Source organism: Danio rerio, chromosome 3 (assembly GCF_049306965.1).
Source record: "Danio rerio strain Tuebingen ecotype United States chromosome 3, GRCz12tu, whole genome shotgun sequence".
Lineage (NCBI taxonomy): Eukaryota > Metazoa > Chordata > Actinopteri > Cypriniformes > Danionidae > Danio > Danio rerio.
Genome location: NC_133178.1, coordinates 2,433,843 through 2,458,621, shown reverse-complemented (window position 1 = coordinate 2,458,621; position 24,779 = coordinate 2,433,843). Strand labels below are relative to the sequence as shown.

Sequence of the window (24,779 nt, the reverse complement as noted above, 5' to 3'; positions counted from 1 at the left end):
TCAAAAACCCAACAATACATTCTGAGCAGATTGGCTCCCCTTTGGTTATATTTGTTGCTGTTTTTGATCAATTGACTTCCGTTATAATCACATGGCAGCATATAATCATACCTTCTTGATTGTTGCTGGTTTTCCCTGTTGGGAAGAGGGACAATATGCCATTTTACGGTTGATCACTACTCTACTAAGGAGGCTAAAGACCATGGCATTTAGCATCTGTCGCTAGAGCACCTTTAGAGGTCAGAGGAGTGAGGTTTACCTGCACAGCATTTACTAGCTGGCCTCTGCTACAATAACAACTGTAGAATCACCACAACAGATCAATTCAAGTACTTCACAACAGAATGCTTCAATAATATATTGTAACAAACGCTTATACTACGGTTTCTGCATTTAAATCCAGTGTTCAGATGTTGAACTTGAGTTTGTTTGTCAGGTTTTTGTCCCTAAACATGTCCTGTGTGTAGCATTAGTGTCCTCCACATCTCCTGTTGTGTTCTGATGTGATTTCTGACTGTTGTAGCTGTAGAATAACTCTAATCATTCAGTGGAGGGATATAGAGCTGTAATGCGCACTAAACCTGCCGGAACTACTTTAGCTGACAATAATCAAACACCTAACAGTAGATTGATCATCAGCCAATCAGTGAAGAGAGAGTAAATTATGACAGAAATGTCAGTTTTGGGTGTACTGTCCCTTTAATTAACTATAACAGGCAATTCAAATGTATGTACAAACATCTCATATTAAGCAGTTAGCATGTAAATACTAAGTAAAAAAAAAAAAAGCACTATGGCGTCTTTGGAGACTCAAATTGACGAGCAGAAGGAAACTGATAGGTGTTTTAAAGGCCTATCATAAGAGGCCACTAGATGGCATTACTAGGTCATGGTAAGCCTGGTTGATGGATATGTGAAGAGTAAAGCATTCTGACAGAAGTACTCGGCCTGTGAGCCTCGTAAACACACTCGGGTCCATATTGGTACCTCAGAGTTAAATTATTAGCACCTAAAAACTTTCAAGAGGTACACTTTTGTACTTTTTAGGTACCAATATTTAAACCTGAGGTATTTATAAGCGCACTAGAATATTTTCAGTTAACTTTTTTACCCACTAGCGGTGCCACTGCCTGTACTCTGTTGACTGTGTTTACACCCATAGCATAGCCAGAACATTTTCCATTATTCCTGTACAATGAAAAGTCAATCTCTTAACAGATTTTTAAAAAGAGTGATATGACATATGTTTTGCAATTAAACTCTTCAATACTCAAGGTAAAAACATGATTCATACTCATTTATTAAAACATCAAGTCAGTTCTCAGAATGTTGCAGTAAATTCAGTTGATTGTGTGTGTGTGTGTGTGTGTGTGTGTGTTTTGCTTGCTACTTTCCCTCTTAGGAACTGCTGCTTGAATTTTTACCACACATGTTGTTGTAGCCTTTATTTTATCTTATTTAATACTTATATGAATATATGTTATATATTATAGTTAAATAAATGCATTGGCTGGAACAGTAGCTCTTTCTTTTTTCCTGCAAAATGAATTTTGACAATTTAGTTCCAACAAGTGTTTCACAACTGAATTTGAACTAATAAAGGCAAAAATATGGCAAAAAAATGCAGAGATGTTAGAGGCATGTAGCAGACTTACGTGAGAAACACCTGTTGTTCAGGTAGAAACAGGTTTTTGCTGGGTCACTGACTCCACCCACCCACACACACACACACACTTCCCGATCTCACGATGGCTACAAGGAGAGAATCATAATGATCAAAACCTCAACACACAGGTATCATACTTCCAAATAAACGCTGTCTCTGAGTAATACAACTAAATATAACACAAAAACTAAAACAATCATTGATTTAAATAGTGAATTTCTGTAACTATGAGCTGCAGTATCATCAGTTTCACTTTCACTGTCAGAGCTGTGCTAAAACAAACGAGTGCTGAAGAACGTGTTCGGTGTTGATTAAAATGTGAAGTGTGTTTAGTTTAGTTTTGTATTGGACATTACTGCAGAAACATGATTTAGAATTGCTGCACAAATTCACAGGTTCACGGTATTGCAGCCACTGTATAGTATGGTTTGATTCTGCTGTGTGAGCAGGGTTTGTGGTGTAGCACCAGAAAAGTTAAAGAACAGTTAATAATATTACTTATATAAGTAACGAGTAAAGTAGTGAATTACTTTTATTAACTAGTAACATTTGAGTTTTGAAAAATGTAACGCAAGTTACTTTTGCAGCTTCACGCCAAAGCCTGTGAACACTGATGTGCATGTGAATTTTCAGCTTTTTTATTTTTAATAAATTTGCAACAATTTCTAAAACTCTGTTTTCACATTGTCATTATGGGGGATTGTGTGTAGAATGTTAAGGAAATCAATTAATTTAATCCATTTTGGAATAGGGCTGTGACATAAAAACATGTGGATAAAATGAAGCGCTATTAATACTTTCCAGATGCACTGTGTAACTGTGATGCGATGTTAGATAGTTTTTGAATTATAATTAATGATAAAAAAAATCAATAAAATCTCTTTCAGAAAACTGAACAGATGTGAGGGATCAGAGAAAATGATCGGCTGAAGAAACAGATGGAGGACAGAATAAAACTGAAACATGTTCAGTACAGGTAAAGGACAAATGAAGAGTTCAGATGCAAAAACCTCTAAGTGCCATCTGAAAGTTCCATAGAAATTATTTTCTTTACCTTCTTTATGTTGAGATTTTTCACTTTAACTAACAGGAAAAGGACTTCTCCTTCTCCATAGCAGTGATATTACTAAACATACACAGGAGTGTTACGCCCCGTCTAGGGGTAAGGACGCAAAATGAAAATGAAGACTGCACACACAATGCTGCTTTAGAAAATATATTAAGATTTTATTTTCACATTGATTTTCTCAAGCAAAATCTGTCTTTTTTCCAACTTCAGGAGCTGACCAGGCCAAACAATAAACAAAACAATCTAAATTTAAATCCCCTCTAAATTTCCTGTTTTTAGCAAAAAGAAAGAAAATAAAATACACTTTCTTACCTTACTCCCTTGTCTAGAAAAACAATCAACTAAATGAAGTTTCACAAACTAATTTCGAGAGGAGCTCGTGATATGATTGACTGCAGCTGGCCACTCATCTACATTCATTGGCTAGCCAATCGGATTGATCCAAACTCACTATAAGTAACCTAGCTAAGATCTACTCTCTTATCTTCGTTTTCCCGAAGAAACCTCCCATCCACCCCTTCTCCTCATTTCCTCTTTTGCAGAGGGGAGCTCTCGAGAACCACCTTATCTCGTACTCCCCTCACATGCTTTATGGACCTGGCGGGAGCCCTGGGCTCAACTATCTCCGAGCTCAGGGTTCTCTCCCGGGACAGCATGCCAAACCTGCTAACTTGCTAACAAGTTGTCAAACAGTATCTAAGTGCGAACTTTTGAAAGAAGGTATAAAAGAAAATGCTGTCAAGCTCCCTACTTACAAATACTACAAATATTTACAATCAGCAAACAAATCCAAAAGGGAAAAACAGCATTTAACAGGCAGAGGACAGATAAAAATGCTCATTTTAGAGAAAAATTCAGACGGTATTTAAAGGTTTTTGCATCTAAACTCTTCAAATATCTTCAATTCTAAGCTGTAATATGTCACTTACCCAATAATATACCTCATTTAGTTTCAATATGTTCTCCTCACGTATATTTACAAATGACCAGCTTTATTCAAGGATGTGTGGGGAAATGAACAGGCACTGTGCTGCTGTTTGAAAATCATTAAAGCTTTCTCAGTGGATGATGGAGAGGCAGGCAAAAAAACTCAGAGAAGATGATCAGATAAAGACTGAAAAGGGAGACGGACGGGAAACACAACATCAAAATGTCAAACAATGAAAACTCAGGTGAGCACCAAATGACTTTTGTTTGCTTTGGTACACAATTTTAAAAATTAATTTGTATATTTCGTAAACTTACAAATTGAAAAGGTTTTATTCTTAAGAAATATTCCAGGATCTCAGAATTTCACTTCGAGCATGCCATGAGGAGAGCAAGTCTGAGTGACAAGTTGATCTTTATTAATATTTTACTGAGATAAATGTCAAATTTCTGAACTGTACGGCTTTGTTTTATACAGAGACTGATGCCTGCAATCCTCCTCGCAGGAGAAAGAGGAGCAAAGACCAACCTCCTTCGAGTAAGTCTACAATTTTTCTTCATCAAAGCAAAAGAGATCAGTTTGAACTTCTCCTGGTGGATCTGGACATCTTATCTGTGATGCTAAATTTTTATCATGAAATGTTACATATAAAATATGCTGTATAAAGTTATTTCACTCACTCTTTCACTCTGCAGTGAGGATTCTTCTCCTGGGTAAAAGCGTGTCTGAAAACAGCCGTGTGGGAAACTTGATCTTGGGTCGATCAGCGTTTGACAGTGAAGCTCCTGCAGATGTTGTGGAGAGAGTGGGAGGAAGACTGAAGGACAGACACGTGACGCTCATCAACAGTCCTCAACTGCTCAACACACAGATCTCAGATGATCAGATCACACAGACGGTCAGAGAGTGTGTGCGTCTGTCTGATCCAGGACCTCATGTGGTGCTTCTGCTCCTCCAACATCAGCAGTGTTCAGCAGAAGATCAAGAGCGTGTGGAGAAGCTGCAGGACTCTTTCTCTGAGCGCCTTCTTCAACACACCCTGGTGCTCAGCACACAAGAGCCCACTGAACCCAATCAGATCCTGCAGAAGATCATCCAGAAGTGCTCCAACAGACACTTCAGTCTTCAGAGAAGCAGCTCTGCTGATCATCTTCTGCAGGCCTTTGAGGACATCGAGAAGAGCAATGAGGGACGACACCTGATTCCTGCTCAATATGAAGCTTATAAGTATTTCTCAGTGGAACAACAGGCCACACAACGAGGTGAGTGTGAGATTATCTGATGTTTCTCGTGATGTTTACACTGTTTAATCTTCTTCCTCTGCAGTTTCAGACTGTGAGAGGCTGAATGTGTTGGTGTGTGGGAGTGACGTCTCACTGAAATCCTCCATCTCAGAGCTGATCCTGCAACACACACACAGAAAATTAGAGAGTGTGAGGACAGACGTGGATCTTCATGGTCGTCTGATCAATGTGCTGGAGCTTCCAGCTCTGTTCAACACTGGGCTCTCAGAGGAGGAAGTGATGCGTCAGACTCTCCGCTGTGTGTCTCTCTGTCATCCTGGAGTTCATGCTTTCCTCCTCATTATTCCTGACGCTCCACTCAATAATGAAGACAGAGCAGAAATGGAGGAGATCCAGAAGATCTTCAGCTCCAGAATCAACAAACACATCATGATCCTCATCATGCAGAACTCAGAGCATCAGACAGCAGAACTCAATGAAGAAACACAGGCTGTCATTCAGAGTTTTGGAGGAAGACATCAGTACTTTAATTCTGAAACACAAGTGTCCACATTGATGGAGAACATTGAGAAGATGCTGGAGGAAAACAGAGGAGGTGTTTACTCCACAGAGACATTCCTGGAGGTGCAGATGAAAAAACTGAAGAAATATGAAGAGATGAAGAAGAAACTTCATTCGCATGACACACATTTACTCACACAAGGTAATGATTTGAAATTAATGAATGGATCTTAAACAAAAAAAATGCAAACAATGGTTCAGTGGTTAGCACTGTGGCCTCACAGCAGGAAGGTTGCTGGATTGAGTCCTGGCTGGGTCAGTTGGTGTTTCTGTGTGGAGTTTGCATGTTCTCCCCGTGTTGGCATGGGTTTCCTCCGGGTGCTCCAGTTTCCCCCACAGTCCAAACACATGCCCTATAGGGCAATTGAACTAAATTGGCCGTAGCGTGTGTGTGTGTGTGTGAATGCAGGCGTGTATGGGTGTTTCCCAGTGCTGGATTGTGGCAGAAAAGGTATCCGCCACATAAAATATGCCCAAAGGTTCAATCCGCAGTGGTGACTTTTGATAAATCAGAAAACAAATAAACACTTATTAACTTTTCTATGGCTTAGTCCCTGATTCACAACACTGGGAGAAACATACAAACTCCACAGAGAAATTCCTCCTGGCCAAGCAAACACACATGACCGCCATACTAAAGTGTCGTTCCAAACCAAAGTTCTCAAAACTGGCCACCTCAAAGGTCCTTTAGAATAAAAGATTTAAAAGGACACAACTAATGGACACTTCAGGCACCCATGATCCTTTGCGCAGGGAAGTAGCCAAATAGTTGGGGTTCATTCCACTGTGGTGACTTCTGATAAATCAGAGACAAAGCAGAAGTAGAAGGAATGAATGAACTGACAAAAAGTGCAACAAAGACGCACTTGATTTTCTCATTATCCCTTCATACCTTCAAAGCAATCATTCAAGGGATTAGGGCAGGGCTGCAATTACTGATTATTTTAATAATCGATTAATCTGTCGATAACTTCTTTGATTAAACAGATAAAAAAAGCGAGAAAAGCATTAATTTCCAACCCTTTATTAAAAAATGCTCAAACTTGAGTTGTTATAATAATAATAATAACAATGATAAAATAAAAAAAAACTTACCAAGTAGTTTTGTCCTGCTTTCAATCCAAATATATAAAAAAATCTTAAGTTTTTTAGATATTTGGACTGGAAACGAGACAAAATGACTAAGAAAGAAAACCTTTTCTGCAGAGCAACTTTACATGACAACAGCACCAGGGACAAAAAAAAAAAAAAAAAAACGGACTTTACGTTCCTCACTTCAAAACGGAAAAGTAGGATTCTGTAGTGACTTACCCTGCTGTTGCTCCCTTCCTCCTCATCCCTGACTACGAGGCACCGAACTCTGTATCAGTGTGCAAGAAACAGAGAGACCGTGTTCACTCAGCTCCACGCTGAACTAAAGTGACTTTTTAACTAATCAAAAACACTTTGTCGCGAGACACAATGAATCGATAATAAAATTCATTGCCAACACTTTTAGTAGTCGATTTTTATCAATTTAATCGATTCGTTGTTGCAGACCTAGATTAGAGCATATGGATTAACCCCTTCTTAACTGCACACAGTCCAGTCACAGAACTACTACAATTGTTTGGAGCATTGAAACACATTTTACTGCAATTTTCTGAACTTCCTGAAAATTCTATACATTTAGTTACAAATGAATGTAGATTTAATTTTAGAGTTTAAAGGGCACATATGATGAAAATCCTCTTTTGTAAGCTGTTTGGACACAACTCTGTGTAGCTATAGTGTGTCCACAGTCATGTTGGGGTGATATTTATCTTTTTAAAATTTCCTGATGTTAAAATAGGATCCACATCCCTCTAATTTTGAGGTTGACCACAACGTCATATAGGAGTGCAGTTTCCCCGCTCTCAACCGCTATTAACATGTCTCCATAGTAACAAGTAAAATCATATCAACAAGACAGGATGTGCGCAACTGGGATTTAAAGATCTGTTCAGCTCTCTGTGATCATCAATCATCATCAAATGTGATCAAGAGTGAGTTTTATAAGTTTAACCATTTCTAAATTAGTGCATGTGTGTAATGTAGTACAGCGATTTACTTCAGCTTTACTTCATCACCAAAGCCACATGTCAGTTACAAATATAAAAGAAGACGCTTCATTTCCAGTTTGTAGACGTTAAATCAGGTTTATTTTGTACATTAACAACAGATATCCATACAGCAGTGGAGATTAAGCTGTATCATGTCACATATGTGTGCAAAATCAGTGCAAAGCTAAACACACTGTGTGTCCTGTGTGTGTGTGAACTTTATAACGACATTGTGTGTGACTCATCGAAAAGTTTGAATTAACTCCACAACAAATACATAAAATAATCATTGGAAAAGTTCTTACTGTAGTATTTCTCATAAACGTTACATGAGATCTGCTTTCTTCATGTCTGTCACTGTGCTGTTTATCTGACACAGCTGTGGCTGAGACGGAGGCACACTCTGACAGGCATGTGTGAACAGTGGGTGGGGAGGACTAGAATTAAAGGCACAGGCCCGCATTTCCACTATCGGGCCAGTGCGAGCCAGGGCTTTTATCGGGCCAGGCCGGGCCAATCGCCCGGGAGGTTGAGCAGTGAGGCCGAAATCATGTCGCATTTCCACTGTCGGGTTAGTATTTTGCAGCGCGTCACGCAAACCCCGCCCCCAGAACATCCCCTGAATCGAACGTCACTCAATGCGCCCACTTCAGTGGGAATCAAGCAGATAAAGCACATCACATCATCACGAAATTATAAAAATGAAGACAACCGAAACAAACAAATGACCCGTTACTGTACAGCAGTACAATGCATGTCTATACGCACATACCTGTGTGTCCTCATTCATCATATTCATTTACTCAACGATCGAAATCCAGTGGTCTTGCCACTAATGGAGGGACCCAGCGCAGGGAGCACACACATCCATAATATAACAACATATATATAAAATTCTCCGTTAATAACTCCATATAAAATGTTTTTATAACATCCTCAGTTAGACAGACGCTGTCCAACATTCATCCTAAATGTTCCGGAGAGAACTGAAACATGAACTTTTCCCTATAGGCTTAATGACACTTAATAGATGATTCCCTTTATTTAAAGATGTTGCTTATTATATCTTAAGTAAAGGAAAGTGTTATGGCTTTAAAACAGTTTGATATAGCACCTAATTGTTATAGCTATAGCTTTTGTTAGTTTTATATTGGTTTATTTATTTAATATGATTTTATTATATCTGATATTTGTAATTCTTTAAATTATTTCAATATAGCTTAGCTTAGGCTATTTTATCTAAATGACTCTATTGTTTTGAGCCCACAAAAGTGGACATGAAATTTGTAAAGTTTAATGTCTTTCTGTTGTATTCATATAGTGTATTATCTCCAAAATAACTAAAAACAATAATAAATAAAAGAATAAAGCCGCTCGCGGCATCAACAGAGCTATGAAGGGAGCGCTCTTTTCCTCGGTCTCACACACACATACAGGCAACTAAACGCGCACAAACACACCTTTTAAACTTGACAAAAACTCTCGACAACCATAATATGGTATAAAGATTATTATGCATTATTGAAACATCAAGGAGGATGCAGCAAAGAAAAGTCACTTATAAATTAAAACTATTTTATTATTTTATGCAACAGCCTTACATTTAAGAGAAACATAAGGGCGATCATACACAAAAAGGCCCCAGCCTATAGTTTGTTCCAGATGTTTTCTCTCCCTTATTTATTTATTTGTTATGTGTCTGGCGCATGGACTCATGTGCGATCGGAAAACTGTGCCCGCCTCTCCTTTCACTCCACCCTGAAGCCCCGGCTGGCCTTCTGTGGCCCAAGGTATTCGGTGGGCCGAAAGAAAGTCCCGATTTGGCCCGATTAGGCCCCAGAAGTGACAGTGGAAACGCGACTGGCCTTGGCTCGCCCTGGCTCGCTCGCTTTAGGCACGATAGTGGAAACATGGCTAGTGTGTTCAAAGTAAAAAAAATCCAATATTCTGAAAGGTCTAATAAATAATCTGATGGGTGTTTTAAGCTGAAACTTTACATACACATTCTGGAGACACAAGACAATTCTTAAATCTTGAAAAAGGCGTAAAATAGGTGTTCTTTAAATTAAGTGTATCTTCATGTCATATAAAACACCCATCAAACAGAAACAAAAATTTGTATATTTGATTTATTAGTTTAAAACTAGTGCATTTCCTTTTTTACAGGTTTAACTGAGTGTGAAGATGAACTGAGGATTGTTCTTCTGGGAAAAACTGGAGTTGGTAAAAGTTCAACAGGAAACACAATCTTAGGAAGAGAAGCATTTAAAGCAGAAGACTATTTTGAATCAGTGACCAAACAGAGTCAGAGAGAAACAAGTGAGATCAATGGCAGACGCATCACTGTGATCGACACTCCAGGACTGTTTGATACTGAACTCAGTAATGAGGAGATCCAGAGAGAAATCAGACACTGCATCTCCATGATTCTGCCTGGACCACATGTGTTTCTCCTGCTGATTCCACTGGGACAAAGATTCACTAAAGAGGAGGAAGCATCAGTGAAGATCATCCAGGAGACGTTTGGTGAACACTCTCTAATGTTCACCATGGTGCTCTTCACCAAAGGAGATTCTCTGAAGAACACAACTATTGATCAATGTTTGGATAGACCTGGGTCTGTGGTTAGAAAACTGATTGAAGCTTGTGGAAACAGATACCATGTGTTCAACAATAATCAGCCAGAAGACCAAAGACAAGTGTCTGAACTACTGGAGAAGATAGACAACATGGTGAAGACAAACGGAGGAAGCTTCTACTCATGTAAGATGTTCAGAGAGATGGAGAGAGAAAAACAAGAACAACAGATGAAGATCCTGATGGACAGAGTGCAAGAAGCAGAAGAAGAGAAAGAGAGAATGAAGATGATGATGGAGGAAGAAGAACAGAAGCAGGAGAAAGAGAGAAAGAGAAGAGAGGAAGAACTGAAGAGAGAACGAGAGACATTTAGACATGAAATAGAGGAAGTCAGGAAAGAAAAAGAGAAACTTCAGATCAAATATGAAACAGAAACAGACAGACTGATGAAGAGAATAGAGACTGAGAGAAAGATAAGAGAAGAGGAGAATACAGAAAGAGAAGAGAAGTATAAAACACAAATAGTGGAGAAAGAGACTAAGATGAAGAAAAAACGAGAGACGTTTAGATGTGAAATAGAGGAAATGAGGAGAGAAAAAGAAAAACTTCAGATCCAACATGAGACAGAAACAGACAGACTGATGAAGAGAATAGAAGATGAAAGAGAGAGTCATGAAACAGAGAGAAAGAGAAGAGAAGACGAGTTTAATCAGAGAGAAGAACGATATAAAAAAGAAATGAAAGAAAAGGAAGAGATACAAGATGAATTGAAAAGTGAACGAGAGAGATTTAAAAATGAAAATAAGGAACTAAAGCAAGAAAATGAAAATGTGAAGAAAGAAAGCGAGAAACTACAGGTCAAACATCAGACAGACATAGAAGAACTGATGAATAGAATTAAGACTGAAAGAGAGATTCATGAAACAGAGAGAAAGAAAGAAGGAGAAGAGTTTAATGAGAGAGAAGAACAATATAAAAGAGAAATTAAAGAGAAAGAAGAGAGTGAAGAAAAGATGCAGGAGACAATGAAGAGAGAACGACAGGAATGGGAGAAACTAAAACAAGAAGAAAAGAAGAGACGAGAAGAAGAGCAGAGGGAATTTAATGAGAAACTGATAGAAGAAAAGAAACAACTGGAGAGAGAGAAAGAAGAGCTTCAGTCTAAACATGAAGAAGAAGAAAACAAGATGAAGATCCAGAGAGAGCAAATGAACCGAGAAAGAGAAAAACTGATGAAGAGACATGAAGAAGAGAAAGAGAGAATGAAGATGATGATGGAGGAGGAACGACAGAATCAGGAGACAGAGAGAAAGAGAAGAGAAGAAGAACTGAAAAGAGAAATAAGAGAAGAAGAGAAACATCAGAGAGAGATGAAAGAGGAGATGAAGAGAGAACGAGAGACTTTTAGGCATGAAATAGAGGAAATAAAAAGAGAGAAAGAGAATCTTAAAACTGAATATGAGACAGAAACAGACAGACTAAAGAACAAATTAGAGAACGAAAAGAAAAAATGTGAAGAGGAGCATACAGAAAGAGAAGAAAAATACAAAGCACAAATCAAAGAGAAGATGGAGGAAGAGAGAGAGATGCGTGAGGAGATGAAGAGAGAACGAGAGAGACTAAAACATGAAACTGAGCAAGTAAAAACTGAGAAAGAAAAACTGCAGACCAGATACAACACAGACACAGACAGACTGATGAACAGAATAGAGAATGAACGAGAGAGTCATGACAAAGAGAGAAAGAGAAGAGAAGAAGAGTTTAAAGAGAGAAAAGAACAAATTAAAACACAGATGAGCAGAGAACGAGAAGAATGGGAGAAACTGATACAAGAAGAAAAGAAGAGAAGAGAAGAGGATGAGAAAGAAAAGCAGATTTTAGATGAACAGATTCAAAAACTCAAGAGTGAAATGGAGGAAATAATCAAAGAGAAGGAGAAACTAGAAATAAAGAAGCAAGAGCAACTAGAGGATTCAGAGAAGAGACTGAAAGAAGAAAGAAAGACAAGAGAAGATCAACAAAAGACAAATGAAGAGAATCTGAAACTGCTGGAAGAACATGAAGAAGAACTGAAGAGGAGACGAGTGGAGTGGAGAGAGGAATACGACAGAGAGAAAGAGGAGAAAATCTGCTCTGAAACTGATGATTCACTGCAGGTATTTTAACACAATGTGTATCTGTTTTTCTTTAATCTATAACACAGCTAATGTCAGACAAGAGTTGTTTAAGACTATTGAGAAAAATATATGTATCCATGCTTATAATAATATATGGTATGTGTACATTATTGTTTTATTGTCTTTTATACAGCGTAAAAACAGGGGTATTGAAGCCACAGAAAGAATAAAGCATCTTTTTTACAGACTTCACCTTGATATAGGATACAAACTGAGAGCTGCAGATGTTCTTCAGGTATCTGAGTGTTCATTAGAGTCTCTTAATTGTTGTGCTGAAGACGAGCTGATTCAGACTTTCATACAGAAACTACTGATGATGAACTACAGAGCAAGATACATTAGAGTCAAAGTGACCGATGATGAATATAACATACTCCAAAAAGACACTGATGACTCAGAAGATGACTTTGTAGATATTTTTAGTGAAATGTCTTTAGCGAGAAACTTGAATCAATCTGAGCAAATTCACCCGATGGATGTTCAGATGGCTGTGTTTCATCGTGCTGATGGTTTCCTGAAGCAGCTGATGGTCACTAAACTGTCCCAGTGTCAGTTCGCTCTACCTCTGCTTGTTCCTGATCCAGAAACTCAACAGATTGAGTTTCCTCTCTGGACATTCAGACAAATCAACAAGAGCTGGAAGATCAGAAACACCAACAATGAAACCATCAGTCAAACCCAGCCCATCTACAAGGCACAAACTCCAATGGTGTTCTTCTTCAGGTTTGACTCTGTGTCTTCATCCAAGTCTCAGCTGATGAACAGTCTGATCAATGACAAACACAACACGTTCTTCCACAGGAACTGCCCAGGAAGCAGCAGATCCAGAGTCCTGATGGATGGAGTGGTGGAGATCGCCTGGTTCTGCCCTTCTGGAACAAATGATGATAAATTCACTGACTGTGTGGCCTTCTGTAATCTACATGGAGATGCAGGAGACCATGAGAAACAGTGGAAGATCCTCACTGAGATGGCCTCAGTCAATGTGCTTCTTCTGCCAGGACTAAATAAGAATGACAGAATGGCAGTAAGAATACAAAACATGTTCAGTAAAGAAAAGCCTCTGATTTGTCTTTTTACTGAACATAAATTTGCAATAATGAAAAAAAGGAAAGGAAAATATAAGGTTGGTCTGAAAGACAGAAATCAGTCAGAAGTATTAGAAGAACTGAGAAAAGCTATAAATGATTGTCTCTCAGAATCATCTCCCACTTTCAGACTTGAAGATGTTTCCAAACACTCAGACATCAGAGTAGATGAGGAAGATGATGAAGACTGCAGGAGAGGAAGAGCAGCAGCACAGCAGATGATCAGTTTACTGGAGAAGAAAAAACTGACAGAAATCAAAGAATCATTTCTGCCTCATCAGGGGAAACTGTGGCGTCAGTGGAGTCAGAAGAACAAAAAACTACATCGACCTCAAGCAGAAGAGATAGAAATGGACATCAGTAGAAAACAAACAGACTTAAAGCAAATTCGCCAACAGCAGCATGAGTCTGACATCAGTGACTTTATAAAGGTCTTTGTTAAAGAAATGAACTCACAAGATGAAAATGTAAAAATGTTTTTCCTCAAATGGCTCAAAATTCTCCTGGATGAACATACATCAGCTGACCTGTCTGCTCTACACCACAAATATGATGAAAAGTGGTCATCAGTCCTGAAACTGAAGAAGAATCATGATAAATTTGAGAAAATCAAAGCAGAACAAGCTGAACTTGAGAGAATATCTGAGGATCTTCAAGCTGCAGCTTTTGGTCTGGAGCACATCATGAGGGAGATCGGTCAGATCTATGAATCATGTTCATCTGTGAAGGAGAACAAGAAAGATCTGCCGGTTCACTTCTCTTCTCTCCCGAGTGTCGCAGCAGAGATGATGATCTCTGGGTTTCCACTGGAGCTGATGGATGGAGATGCTGCTCATGTTCCTCTGGTCTGGATCTCTGCTGTTTTTGATCAACTCGTCCAGAAACTGGGAGGCCGCACCAGAGTCTTTGTGCTGTCAGTTTTAGGAATTCAGAGCTCTGGGAAATCCACCATGCTGAACGCCATGTTTGGCCTCCAGTTTGCCGTCAGTTCCGGCAGGTGCACCAGAGGAGCTTTCATGCAGCTGGTCAAAGTGTCTGACGAGATGAAAACACAGATGAACTTTGACTATATTCTGGTTGTTGATACTGAGGGTCTTCGTGCTCCAGAGCTGGCTGGGAGATCAACAAGACAACATTACAATGAATTGGCCACATTTGTTGTTGGTCTTGCAAATCTGACACTGATCAACGTCTTTGGGGAAAACCCATCTGAGATGCAGGATGTTCTTCAGATTGTTGTTCAGGCCTTCATGAGGATGAAGAAGGTCAGACTGAATCCCAGATGTGTATTTGTGCATCAGAATGTTTCAGACATCACAGCTGGAGAGAGAAACATGGAGGGGAGACAGCGATTGCAGGAGACGCTAGATGAGATGACCAAACTTGCTGCTCAAGCAGAAGACTCAAAGGCAGAATGTTTCAGTGACTTCATTAGATTTGATGTTCAGAATGATGTGAAGTATTTTGCTCAGCTCTGGGAGGGCAGTCCACCAATGGCTCCACCAAACCCAAAATACTGTGAGAATATTCAGGAGCTGAAGAAATCTATTCTGTTGAATGTCTCGAGATCAGATGGACTGTTGTTGACACACTTAAAATATCGTATTAATCATCTCTGGGAGGCTTTACTAAATGAAAGATTTGTCTTCAGCTTCAGAAATTCCCGGGAGATTTCAGCCTACAGGAAACTGGAGACTGAATACAGCAAGTGGTCCTGGAGTCTTCGCAGTGCCATGATGGAAATTGAAAACAAACTACACAACCAAATCGAAAATGAAGCAATTTATGCGATTGAGGAAACTGATCTTCAAAGAAAACTGAAGAAGACAAGTGAAAAAGTGGAAAAATCTATGACTAAATACTTTGAGATAAATCCAGATGAAGATTTACTGATTCAGTGGAAAACATCATTTGAAATAAAAATCAAAGAGCTTCAGGAGAACATTGTGAGAGAAACAAAGAGGAAATTAAATGATACACTTCAGCAACAAAACGTGAAGAAAAAGATTGATGCTCAGAGGACACATCATGAAAACACTCTCTATGAAAAGAGCAAAGAACTCGCCTTAAAACTCAAAGAAAAAGCAAATGATGATAAGACCCTGAGCAGTGAGTTTGATTTGTTTTGGGAACACAGTTTGAACAGGGTCATCACAGCCACTCCTCCACTCAAAGACATAGACATAATGAATGATGTGAGAGAAATCCTCAATGACATTTATGAAAGTGCTCCTGTAGGCCACTGGAACAAGAACATAGACATTTTTACTGTTTCACATTATTCAGAATATGTTTCCAGAAAATCCACAAAAAGTAGGGTTAAAAATGTTTACCAAACAATTAAAGACAAAATTGGATATTCTTTAACTCTGTCACCTGCTGATGAAGCCCAGATTCTGTCATTAATGAATAATGTTGTTCTGAAAACAGAGAAAATGACTGACTCATTTAACATTTCAAAAATAGGATACAACATCAGCTACATTCAACAACTCATAGGTTACATTAAGACAAGAATAACAAAATATCAGGAAACATCATTGAAATATGAGTTTAAAAATGAATTCTTTGTTGACTTGGTTTATTCCATCTGTAAAAGAGCACACAATAAAATAATTGACCAACATAGAATGTTCAAAGAAGTCAATGATCCTGAAATATATGTCAAGAGGAAAAGAGAAGAGTACTATAGTATTTTCCAAAAATACTGTCATGGAGCAAATTCAGCTGCAGTTTTTGCCGAAATCATCTGTCATAAATTGAAGGAACCCATTGAGCAGAGCGTCTACAAGAAAACTGCCAGAGATTTAGCAGATGAAATGAAAACAGACTGTGCATCACTGAGTGGAAACAGATCAAATCTGGAGAAACACATCCTGAAGACACTGGCAGAAGAGGAGGACTTTAACAAATACATGAACTACATTCATTATCCCAGAAATCACTACAAGAGTTTCATCAGAGATGAAGTCAGTCGCTACATCAGAGATAAGTTCAGCATCAGTGTTTTACCCAAGATGAAGGAGAACATTAAACTCCTGCAGCAGAAGATCATGAACGCAGCACATCAATCTACTGAACATGTTCAAGTCAACAGTGGAGATGTTGGTTTGTGGTTGAAGAGTTTCACACAGCAGCTCTCAGATCAGCTGATCTTCTCTGAAAAAGACCTCAGTGGAGTCAAACATGATGATTTCACACTCCTAGAAGATGTGATCAGACAAGAGCTTCCTGCTGTAATGTCAGACATCAGCAGCAGATTCAACACAGACACATTTCCAGTAAAGCTGGACTATAAGTTCAGGCCAGATGAGCTTCTGATTGATCACTTCTGTCAGTGCTGTTGGGTTCAGTGTCCGTTCTGTCTGGCCATCTGCACAAACACCATAGAGGACCATTATGAAGATCACAGTGTTGCTTTCCATCGTAATTTTGGGCTGAATGGGCAGTGTAATGCAGGAACAAGAAACTTGTCTGTTAACATTTGCTCATCAGCAGTAGCCAGTGATCGATCTTTTTATCCCACTGCCTCAGCTGAATCAGTCCTCTGGAGATATTACAGATCAGCAGGAGGAGTTTATGCAGACTGGAGCATCACTCCTGATCTCTCTGAACTGCCCTACTGGAAGTGGTTTGTGTGCAGATTCCAGAGAGATCTGGAAAAATACTACAGTAAAACATTTGAGGGAAGTGGTGAGATACCAGATGAGTGGAGAAAATATAGAAAACTAGACGCTATTGAGAGTTTAGATAAATACATTTAGATTGAGAATTAAATTCCTTTTAATTTGCACATTAAGTTTTGTGTTCTTCACCTCAGGAATTCTGTAATCATGCAATGTTCAGTTGACAAAACAACATGAGAGAAGACTCTTAATAACATGTACAAGTTTTATGCATTACAACACTATAAAAGATGCTGAAAATAGCAATATTTGTGAAGAACTGTTCTTAAATCTACATTTATAAGTTCAGTTGAGTTTAAACTATCCACATACACATATTGCAGCATGACTCTTGCTGTTGTGTTCACCACATGTTGGACATGTTGCAGCATTTCATAAATATACACACAAGATCACACAATCGTATCAAATGTGTGAATTAAAAAATAAATGAAAAATTAGATTTACACACATGTAGAAACATTTATATCCTGAAGGCAGTGACGTGTATCAGGATGATTATGCACTGATACACACAGAGAAAGACTGGTGACAGAGTGATTTGATGAACATGACAGTGAAGTTGAACATCCCCCATGGCCTGCACAGTCACCAGATCCAAATATTATTGAGCCACTTTAGGGTGTTCAAGCAGCGAGTCAGGAAACGTTTTCCTTCACCAGCATTACATAGTGACCTGAACACTATTCTGCAAGAATGGCTCAGAACCCCTCTGGCCCCTGTGCAGGACTTGTGTCTGTCATTCCCAACACCAACTGATGCTGTATTGGCCACAAAAAGAAGGCCCTGCACTATAACAATGAATTATTGTGTTCTAAAGCCAGACGGTTAAGTTTTATTGTCCAACGCATGTTGTGTGCAGAAAAAATACTGTATTTATCAAGGTGATTAAACATGCTTAAGAAACATTTAGTAAGAAAACAACAATATGGTGTGTTTATGTAATATGGTGATGTTTAATGTTTTGATGAAGATCATGTTTAATGCTTCTGTGTTCAAGTGTTACATTATTTAATAAAAGTAAAAACCCTGTTTGACACAAAAATAAATCTCTATGCATAGGCAATAGAAATAATGATTAAATAATAAATAAATTCACTTTAAAATTTAAGTAGTATTGCATTTAGGAAGGTAATTTAAATACATCTTTGATATTGTGTAATTAATACATTTTTTGAAGTGTCTAAAGACCCGTGCACACCGGGACGCTTTTTGCTCGTGTTTGCCATCAACATTTAACGCCTCGTGACTAAATAAATGGCACTAATGTGATCATGCACACCAATGCACAAAACGGCAAAAAGCATTGTTTAAGAAACGCCTCGTTTAAGACACGCGGCGTCAAAGCCTTCTCCAGTTATAGACCAATTACCATGTTTGTAAACATTCAGGATGTGCGCGTAGGGAGGTAGCAGAAAGCAACCGGGAGCTCTAGCATTTACAGCGAGGGGATGACATCAGATGCGGTGCAGAGTTTGTTGTTGTCTTAGAAATAAGATATATTACTTACATATTATATATATTATTTACATAATGCTTACAGCATATTATAACAGCTCGTCACCCAGTGACAACCACAGTGATTCAGCTAAATTAACGTTAAAGCGAGCGGCGTTCATCTGACAGCTCCATTTGTGATAGCTCCCTCCCAATGAATATTGGATTAGACGAAGTGACCAAGCATCCAGCTCAAAATATACAATCTCAATGAAGCTCCGAGTGATTTTACAAGAGAGAAGTTAAAGGTCTACAAGTCTTTGGATGCCAACAATGTTGTTCTTTGAGTTCATGTGTAAAAAATATTGCTCCATGATGACCAGATTCAAGAGCTAAACACCGAGATTCTGCCTAGCCAAACACAAGGAAACAAGATGGAGCTAACGTTATACAAGGCCTGGGTAATTAATCACCAACACGCAAAACAACTGCATGACGGTGAACTGCACCTGTACGGCAGGGCATGTGAACCTACACATAGAGGTAAAGTTGGTTTTATATTCACAAATTCAGACTTTCTCCTTAATAATATAATTTCATTAAAGTATTATTTGCAAACTCTAAATAGCGAAATCATATTAGCAACAGCCAATGACTATCAAAGTACAACATGTTCACAGTTAAATAAACAGTGCTAATGTTGTTTTCAAGTCACACTTGCAGGTTAATTCAGATCGAATATTCAAAGTGCCGTGGTAAACAATATAGGGAGTTTATCACAAGTTGTCTCTGAATGAATGTGTGAATATAAAACCAACTTTACCTTAATAAAAGTAACGTTCACATTTCATTCTGAGCATTCAGTGTCGGCAGTTTAATTCACCACATGTAACTGTTTTTGCTGAAATCATTTCTGCAGTCAAAAACGAGTGATGAGTCTGATTCAGCATAGCGTGAACTGACCTGATATGACATGAGAACTGCAGAGTCCAGCATTTCTAATTAGCTCCTCACTTCATTCAGCTCCTATTTAGCCAAAGACGTCTGCAGTCGGTATTAAAGCGGTGTGTGGTGTATGGTAAAAGTTAAGTTTTCCATTTTTGGACTCGAATTCGGCATCCTACCGCAAAACATGACATCTTTCCCATTGTTGCCTGTCTGTTTTCTGCAACCGGGATGTGTGAAGTATGTTGGTAATTGGTCTATTAGATTGGCACTTTTGTTCATGTGCACAGAGCTGCTGAAGTTACAGTAAACAGCTCATGGAGGCGCTCAAGCACAAAACTGTCAATGCGAGCGCAGATTGAAAAAGATGCCCAGAGGCGATATGAACATGGACCTGCTTATTGCACTGCTGAACAATAATCATTTCTTCATCGCTAGAGCTGGAGCTGCTGCTTGCCATGCTTGTTTGAATCGCCAGTAACTTTAACAACAACTGTGTCAATTTTCTTTTCTTCTTCTGTGTTATAAGCGGATGTCAGAAGCTTTAAGTTGTGTAGCGCCATCTAACGTCCAGGAGTGATTTGCATACTCTTTGCTCGACGGCAGTGAAAAACGATTAGGTTTGAATCTGGAAAAATGTCTCGTAAAACGCTGATGATAAACGCAAACAAAAAGGTTTTCCCTGCATTCGCGTGGGTTTCCTCTGGGTGCTCCGGTTTCCCCCACAGTGTAAAGACATGTGGTACAGGTGAATTGGGTAGGCTAAATTGTCCGTAGTGTATGAGTGTGTGTGTGTGGATGTTTCCCAGAGATGGGTTGCGGCTGGAAGGGCATCCGCTACGTAAAAAAAAAAACTTGCTGGATAAGTTGGCTGCTCATTCCGCTCATTCTGCTCATTCATTTATTAATCCGACCCCGGATTAATAAAGGGACTAAGCCGACAAGAAAATGAATGAAGGAATGAATGAATGATTGACCTGTTATCATTGACTTCCATTGTAGGAAAAACTAAATATTATGGAAGTCAAATATTACGTTTCCAACAATTTACGTTTCATTCTTTCATTCATTTTTTTTTTTTTGGCTTAGTCCCTTTATAAATCTGTAAATATACCGGAAGGGCATCTGCTGCATAAAAAAAAACATGCCAGAGTAACTGACGGCTCATTCCACCTCATAGATTAAGAATTAATTTGAAGGAGAGTGAGAAAAATGGGCGAAAGTAAATAATGAGAATTTTCAGGTTTGTAACTTTAATTAACCATGACAAGCAATCCAAATTGATATTAAAAAACATATATGCCCAATTATTTTTAGCCAAGTTGTGTAAAAAATAAATCTCATGTTTACTTGGTTATTTCTCTGTTAAATTGTAACACTGGTTTATACCTCAGTCAATGACTATAATCAGTGTTACACCTTACTTATCTTGCAAGACAGTGTATTATTTTGTTGTGGTCCTCTCTTGATGTTCCAAAATGTGGGAAAGTCAGGAAAAAAAGACTTGTGGGTAGAATGTATACTAAAGACTGTATTATTTTGTTAATTTCATCATTTACAATAGACTTGAATTACTAGCAGAAGGATGGCTGTGTAATAGATGACTGTATAACTGCAAGTGGTGCTCACTGCAGAGCCATTTGGGCAGAGCTGAGCTCCAGCGAGGGGGAGCATGAGCTCTCGCTCCTCCTTTCTTGCACTTCTTCTACAAGTTATGTCACTGGGGGTAGGGTTAGGGGTGGGGTTGGTGTACGCATTAAAACATCTTATAGGAGGAGGAGCGAGAGCTCATGCTTTCCCTCGCTGGAGCTCAGCTCTGCTCAAATGGCTCTGCAGTGAGCACCATCTCCATTACTGTATTGATGACATGATACACACCTATACTATTGTTCTGTCATTGCTAATCTTTAAATAAATGTTCACACTTTAAAAAAGTTGACTGATTTCTTTTCAATTTCATTTCCAAATTCCATTAAAAATAATGAAGAAGAGTGGCGAGATTGTTGGCATTTTGGTGTTGTGTGTATAGGATGAATTTCATTATTGGGTTGATAAAAGAGGGGAAAATATAAATAAACAGACCCAACTCCAACGTTTTGCATTGTATATTTTATGATATTTCCTTGACGGCTTAAAGCAGGGTCAATCACAGTTTGTGATTAATGATGAGGTTGTTTCTTGATGAAAAATAAACTTGAGAATGGAACTTAAATTGTGCTGCTTTATTTTAGTCGTAGTGATAGTAGACGTGAAGTTTATTTATAAACAAATTTTGAGAGGATCACGTGCTTATGATTGTTCACAGCTGTTCCAAGTTTAGCTAATGACTGATTATCCTATCAGATGATCCTTAACTCACTATAAATAACCAGACTTTTCTCATCTCAATATCTTCATATTGAAGAACCCCCCCCACCCAACCCTACTTTCCCTCCTTTCAAACGGCATCATGTAGGCCAGCGATTAGCGCTGTTGCCTCACAGCAAGAATGCCCCTGGTTTAATTCCTTTCCAAACCAGTCGGCATTTCTGTGCGGAGTTTGCTCGTTCTCCCAGTGGTCGCGTGGATTTTCCCCGGGTCCTCCGGTTTTCTCCCACAGTTCAAAAACAAACACCCTAAACAATTAGTCCAAATACTTTAGCTAAACTCTGAGTACACCTTTCAGCACCCATATCTGACACTTAGCTACAACAAGCAAAAGGGGGAGTCATCGAGATCTACCTGAGCTCAAACTCCCCTCTCGCCTTGCAACGGGAGGGAGCCAAGGGCTCGAGGATCTTATAAGCTCAGGGCTCTCTCCCAGGACAGCACGCCAAACTAGCTTTACTATCAATCATCAGCTAAGTGTTGACTCTTGAAATTATTTGACCCCTGGAACAAATTTATTTACATTGTAACTTTTCATTGTTTTTATTCAATGCAGTCACATTAAAAAGGTTAACCACTAGAATATTAGTGAAATACTGTGAAATAGTGAAATACTGATGCTAGTAAATATTTATTCTATGCATATATTTTATTTCCCAAATGGAAAACAAATGGTTTACTGAACATTGCACTCAAAAACAAAACCAATAGATCCCCAAATTCTTTTAAACTTCTCTCAAACACTAGAAAAAAAACAATGTCTTATGCTAACGCGAGTACATTTAACTAAACAACATGTAAACATGTTGACATCGATGAAAACCTGTCAACACGAGTCCACAAACACAGCACAGCTTATTTAGACTGATAAAAATATTAAAACAGACTACTTCATGTAGTTCAGCGTAGCTCAGTTAGATAAGGTGATTGATGCGTGTGCTGAACCTTTTGACTACACGAGTTCGAATCCCGTTGAAGACATGTAAATTCTATTTATTTTTAGGTAACACTTTACAATAAGGTTCATTAGTTAATGCATTTACTATCATGAACTAATCATGAACAACACATGTACAGCATTTATTAATTATAATTGAACATTTACTAATTCATTATTATTATTATTATTATTATTATTATTATTATTAGCATCTAAGTCCATGCTTGTTAACATTAGTTAATGCACCATGAGTTAACATGAACTAACAATAAACTACTGTATTTTCATTAACGTTTCATTAACTAACGTTAACTAACATGAACAAATACAGTAGTAAATGTATTGTTTATTGTTTGTTTATGTTAGTAAATGCATTAATTAACAATAACTAATGAACCTCATTGTAAAGTGTGACCAATTTTTACATTAATTTTGGTTTATACTGTTCTGCTACACAGATATTAAAGTCAATAATGTTTACACTGACACCAAGTAATAAGACTCTTTATTCAGTATGATCATGTTTTATTGCTGTGAAAAAGTGACGAATCTGTCAATCTGCAAACGTGAATAGCTTACATCTGGAAAGGGACACCAGTTAACATGGTCACCAGTTAAACCATAACACCGGTAATCTGGTTTGTTCGATTATGATGCAGTGAAGTATTGCGCGCGTGTGTGTGTGTGTTGAAAAGCCGCTCAGCTACCCAGTAGTATCTGGATGCAGCCTTTATGATGCAAGCTGAAATTGCATCACTCAGCGATGCAATGTCAGACACAATGCACTCAGTGAAGTGAGTGATGTCACTGTGACGGGTAGGGTAAGGGGTGGGATTAGGTGAGCCTATTAAAAAGCATTGGATGCAGCTCAGATTGCACTGCACCAGGTCTGCATCCAGACGCTTCTCGAGCTAACAGCTGACAGGCCAAGGAGACACACACACACTGTGTTTCTGACGGCAAACACGTGAACTAGGAGAACATTTTTCTCTCGCGCTTGAACCACATCTGACAGAACGGCTTTAACAGACACTTTTTGTGTGTCACAAAAACACTCCGTGAACCACGCAAAACGCTACTGAAACTCATTTTCGGAGCGCATATTACCTGGTTGTAAACGCTGTAAATGGAAGTTATTAAACGCTGGTGGCTATGGCGCCCTCCATGCAGCAGCCAAGAAAAAGGTCTGTAGAGTTTTGCTAAAAGTTCTATTGAGATGGATTGTTGGTGATCGGATGTGTGGCCAGATTGGGTAGCTTTACATGGACAAGGTACAATTAAGTCCTGTTCACAATTATTTACAGCTAACTCTATCAAGCCTCTTCAGATGCTTCAGAACGCAGCAGCACGAGTGGTCTTTAATGAACCTAAAAGAGCACACGTCACTCCGCTGCTAGTCCGTTTGCACTGGCTGCCAGTTGCTGCTCGCATCAAATTCAAAGCTCTGATGTTTGCCTACAAAGTGACTTCTGGCCTAGCACCTTCTTATCTGCACTCACTTCTGCAGATCTATGTGCCCTCCAGAAACTTGCGTTCTGTGAATGAACATCGCCTCGTGGTTCCATCCCAAACAGGAAAGAAATCACTTTCCCGAACTCTCGCATTCAATCTGCCCAGTTGGTGGAATAAACTCCCTAACTGCATCAGAACGGCAGAGTCACTCGCTGTCTTCAAGAAACCACTAAAAACTCAACTATTTAGTCTCCACTTCCCTTCCTAATCTGCAATTGCCTCTCTGGATGTCACACTAACTGTACCCAAAGAAAAATAAATAAATAAATAAAAAATACTAACACTACTAATACTTTCCTTCTAAGATTTTACACACCTGAAACTTGCCTACAGCACTTAATCATTGTTGCTCTTATAGTTGTGTAAGTTGCTTCCTTGTCCTCATTTGTAAGTCGCTTTGGATAAAAGCGTCTGCTAAATGACTAAATGTTAATGTAAATTTACCTAAATATTTTAGTAAATGTAAGACTTTTTAAGGACGGCGACATAGTGGTGCAGTAG

The 24,779-nt window shown here is 38.7% G+C and overlaps 2 protein-coding genes across 3 annotated transcripts in view; one reads left to right on the top strand and one right to left on the bottom strand.

Moving 5' to 3' along the window:
• Positions 1-24,779, bottom strand: part of plbd1a (phospholipase B domain containing 1a) — a 364,744-nt gene that overhangs the window by 270,513 nt on the left and 69,452 nt on the right. The gene's annotated exons all lie outside the window — the stretch shown is intronic.
• On the top strand, positions 1,687-17,321 carry LOC100007727 (interferon-induced very large GTPase 1-like). Of its 2 annotated transcripts, none has more exons than XM_068218494.2 (8): positions 1,687-1,794; positions 2,554-2,642; positions 3,726-3,907; positions 4,141-4,200; positions 4,359-4,925; positions 4,990-5,610; positions 9,716-12,282; positions 12,437-17,321. In XM_068218494.2, the coding sequence occupies exons 3-8, from the start codon at positions 3,886-3,888 to the stop codon at positions 17,153-17,155; spliced, it is 8,556 nt and encodes a 2,851-aa protein (XP_068074595.1). In that variant the 5' UTR covers positions 1,687-1,794; positions 2,554-2,642; positions 3,726-3,885; the 3' UTR covers positions 17,156-17,321. The 2 variants fall into 2 exon arrangements, with proteins under 2 accessions (XP_068074595.1, XP_073799892.1); XM_073943791.1 differs by having other exon boundaries at positions 1,713-1,794; positions 4,996-5,610.

Coding starts and splice junctions, on each gene's coding strand:
- LOC100007727 (XM_068218494.2), top strand. CDS start 3,886: ATGTCAAACAATGAAAACTCAG. Junction 3,908..4,140: donor GTCAAACAATGAAAACTCAG/GTGAGCACCAAA, acceptor TGTTTTATACAG/AGACTGATGCCTGCAATCCT. Junction 5,611..9,715: donor CACACATTTACTCACACAAG/GTAATGATTTGA, acceptor CCTTTTTTACAG/GTTTAACTGAGTGTGAAGAT.